The sequence below is a fragment of the Carlito syrichta genome, unplaced genomic scaffold (genome assembly GCF_000164805.1).
Source record: "Carlito syrichta isolate Samal-C Ts95f unplaced genomic scaffold, Tarsius_syrichta-2.0.1 Scaffold307017, whole genome shotgun sequence".
Lineage (NCBI taxonomy): Eukaryota > Metazoa > Chordata > Mammalia > Primates > Tarsiidae > Carlito > Carlito syrichta.
Window position 1 is genome coordinate 30,368 of NW_007251113.1, and position 4,106 is coordinate 34,473.

At 59.7% G+C, this 4,106-nt stretch overlaps 1 protein-coding gene across 1 annotated transcript in view; it reads right to left on the reverse strand.

Annotated features, from left to right (window-relative positions):
- Positions 1 to 4,106, reverse strand: part of CROCC (ciliary rootlet coiled-coil, rootletin) — a 54,477-nt gene that overhangs the window by 28,382 nt on the left and 21,989 nt on the right. The window contains exons 4-5 of the mRNA XM_021715340.1: positions 242 to 427; positions 53 to 150 (exon numbers count right to left, since the gene is read on the reverse strand). Of these exons, the coding sequence (XP_021571015.1) occupies positions 53 to 150; positions 242 to 427 (284 nt within the window). The remainder of the gene's footprint in view (positions 1 to 52; positions 151 to 241; positions 428 to 4,106) is intronic.

Here is a 4,106-nt window from a genome sequence, read left to right on the forward strand (position 1 = left end):
CCCCTGCCCCTGCCCCTGCTCCCGCCCATGCCCCTACCCCTGCCCCTGCCACACCCTGGTACCCACGCTCAGCCGCTGCTGCTCCAGCTCTCCCGATCTCTCCAGCAGCTGTTGTTCCAGCTCCGAGCACCTCTTCTTGTACTGGAGAATCTGGGAATGGGCAGGAGCGAATGGTTAGCCTGGGAGCGGAGGCAGGGCAAAGTGAGCACGGGGAGGCAGGAGCGGGAGTGGTGGCCCTGACCTTGGCCTGCAGCCGCTGCACTAGCTGGGCCTGTCGCTGCTGGCCCTCCTGGTAGGCCTGCAGCTTGCGCCGGTAGGAGGCCTGCTCCTCCTGCAGCTGCCTCCGCAGCTCCACGCTCTGCCGTACCAGCCCCCTGGGCTCCTGCGTCTCCAGCTCCCCAGACTCCAGCCGCACAGCCTGCTCCAGCTGCAGGGAAGGGCTCTGAGTGAGAGTCCTGGGCCTCCCGCGAGGGCAGGCTCAGGACTCTGCAGGGGGCGCCAGGCTGGGCCCAGACCCACAATGCCTTGCAGGCCAGGGGGAGCAGGCACAGGTGGGCAAGCCCAGGATGCACTGCCTGTGTGCAGGGGCTGATGCAGCTGTGCATGGACACTCAGACTGGGCATGCATGGACACATGCACGTGGGCTCACAGACTGCATGCAAAGTGCAAAGCTGCACCCGGGGTAACCCCAGGGGCCCCCTGTGCACCATGTGCCTCTCCCCTGGAACACTAAGCCTGCTGTGGTTTTCGATGGTTACATTCACTCCCTGTCTCCCCAACCCCTCCCTGCCAGAGCTCAGGAAAGTCTGGATTTTTGTCTCTCATTGTATCTGAGCATTAGAACAGTGGTTGTGGTGTGGCATAGCCCAGGCTCAGCAAACATTTGTTGAGATCATGAATTAATGGCACAAGCATGTGGAAGTACACTCAGACAATCCGCACGTGCATATCTGAGCTTACAAACATGCACCTACATGATGCACACAGGCAGGTTCACACATCCCAGGCGACCCAGGCAAACCCCCATGCACGCAGCATTCAAATGTGGAAGAGGTGCAGTGTCACCTCCTACAGCGCAGGCTTATGAAGGCCCTCTCAGCCCCACCTCTCCCTCCCAGCCACCCCGCCCTTCCCCACCTCTGCCCTCCTCCAACCCCAGGCAGCTTCCAGCCCCTTGGCCCTCAGATCCCTGTGGGCACAGGCAGCATGCCTGCCCAGCTCTGGTTGCCCCCACTAGCCATGGAGCCCTCTCTACCCACTGAAGGCAATTGCTGGTCCTAGGTGGCCCCCTGGCCTCCTGCAGCTATTGGGGGAAGAAGCAGAGTGGGCCCAGCAGACTCTGACACCAGCCCACACTCACTGTCTGTCTTCCCAGCACCTGACCCGCTACAGCCCGGACAAGGCACTCACATTCCCACCCATGCATGGTCACATGCCCACAGGAGGCCAACAGGAGGGGCAGCCATTCCCATTCATGCTGATCGCAGGCCTTGGGGACAGGGCAGGCTAGCAGCAGGGACAGTGCCCTCCAGGCCTGCACCCACCCCAAGTACCCAGGAGACCCTGTGAGCGGAGTCTCCTCACTCACAGAGCCGGTGGCCATGGCTATTGGGGATTCCCCGAGTCAAGGACATGGAGGGGAGGTGGAAGTGGGGGGTTTCTGCCTAGACGGTGGCTGAGGCCCACCCAGTACTTGAACAAAAACCCAGCTAAGGCAGTAGAGAGCAATGCCCACGTCTGTGTGTGGTAGCCGTGACCCCCAGATGTTGTGTATTATGCATGGATGCATGTGTCTGTGCACGGGTGCTGGGCACATGTGGACAATTTGGTGTGGCTGGGCCTTCTGTGACCCCTGGAGAAGTGGCACCTGTGGTTCAGGTCTATGTTGTGGTGCGAGCGCCAGACTCATCAGTGGGTATCAGGGCTAAGTTTCTGTGTGTGTGTGCATCTGTGTGTGTGGGGAGTGCCTGGGCTCCCAGGCGGGTGTCTGCAACTCCATGCTTTTGCATCTGGCCTCCCTCTGTGGGCCGACTGGTGGCTGCATGAAGGCCCACACCTTGTTGGTGTGCACCATGAGGTGTGAAACTGAGTTGGGTGTCTGCATGTGAGTATATCATGGTGCTGAGACTGTCTGGTGGGGGACCATCCTGTGCCTGTGTGGGACTGTGGGCTGTGGGGCGAGTCACGCTGTGTACATTTCGTGAATCTGAGTGTGTCCATGAGGAGGGTTCGTGTTTCTGCGTGATGTGTTTGGTGTGTCTGTGTATCTCTGTGTGTGGTCTGGTGTGGCCTGTGTTGCGACTGGGTGCTCCTCCTCCCTTCCCAGTGCTCAGAGCCAGAGCCAGGGCCCTTCCGGCCACATCTCACCTCTTTCCACAAACTCCACCCGCACAACAGGGCTTTCCATTGTGCCTGCAATTCACAAGGGAAGGAGGCTGCCGCTAAGCTGGGGATGAAAGGAGTTTGCGGTCTCCCCAGCAACGGCCACCCCAGCACCGCCATTCAGTGCAGGTTGCCATGGACACCAGGGAAGCTCAGGGGGTCCGTCCTCGGGAGCCAGGGGGCATGGCCACTCCTCCTTTCCATTCCCAGCTGCGCCTATGCCTGCTCCTCCTAGACAAGAAGCAGGGGCCTCCACAGGGTCGCGAGGTCTCTCTCTCCCCTGGGAGGTACCTCAGTTCCCCCACAGGACATGCACTCAACAGGACACAGATCCTGGCCCTCCCTCCACCCCCCATTCCAGGGATGCTGTGGGGCTGGAAGGCCCAGAACAACCTTGCTGACCTCAACCCAGCCCGCACACACTAGTTACGGCTGCAGGGCAGGCTCTGCCACTTGTGGTCACGGGTCAGAGGGGCAGCAGAGAGAGCCGGTGTCCCACAACTGCAGAGTCCTGGACTGACCTTGGGCCTATCCTGCCCCTCTCCAGGTCTTAGTTTCCTCATCTGTAATAAAGTGACCTCCAGATTCGGAAGTTTTCCATGGACCCACCGTCCAGGAAAGGCCTCTGAGGTCGTTCCCATTTAGTCCCCACCTCCAGACAGGGCTGCACTCAAACCATGTCAGACCGAGGCCAACTGAAACATCGTGCTCCCTCTGTGTGCCATTCAAGGGTCTCCCCAGCCACAGGAAGGAGCTTTCTAGATCCACCCAGGCTCTCCGTGCTGCAGCCCCAGCCCCAGCAGCTGTGTCCCAGCAGCAGGGAAGGGACCTGTCACCTCCCACCTCTTCTCCCATTCCCCTGCCAACCGAGAAAAAGTGCCAGCTTCACTGTGGGCCAGAAGGTGGCATTTAAGAGGCAGCCCCCCGGGGCATGGCACTGTGCCAGGGGCCAAAAGAAGAGAGGCCTAAGCCAGGCGGGGGCTGGCTCGGGTCCCTGTCACCTAACAATGTGGGACCTGGGTCAATCTGCCCTCTACACCCCCTGCAGACGCTGGGAAACTAGCTGTGCTCTGTCTCAAACACTGGGAAACTAGCTGTGCTCTGTCTCTGTCTCAAATGCTAGGGGCTACTGCGGCCCCTCCACCCTGCTCCCTGGCAAGTCTCAGCAAGTCAGGGGCTTGTCCAGGCAGGCAAATACCAGCACACAGGCACACCCCACAATCATACACAGAAATGCGTACCCCGCTTCCCAACACGAGTGTGCAGGCCTCCGTCTGAACAGGCCTTGTACAGGGGTCCCAGGCTAACCCAAGCTCTGACGCTACCACACAGGGGTCCCCAGGCCAGGCCCTGCCCCTTTGTGTCCCTGCCAGCTTTCCAGGGGCCAGCTGTCCCTGAAACTCCTAGTCTCCTGTCTCTTCTCACACACAGGAAACAACTTCAACCCAGAGCCCCGGGATGGGAATCAGAAGACTGGCTGACTTCCAGCCCGGGAGACTGGCTGTGTGACCCCAGCATGGTGATTCCATTCTCTGAGTCTGTTTTCTCCTCTGTTAAACGAGCATCATTTAGCTGAGTGTCGTGGCACGTGCCTGTAGTCCCAGGCATTCAGGAGGCTGAGGCAGGAGGATCATTTGAGCCCAGGAGTTGGAGGTTATGAACTATGATCACACCACTACACTCCAGCGTGGAGACCCCATCTTTTTTTTTTTTTTTTTTTTTG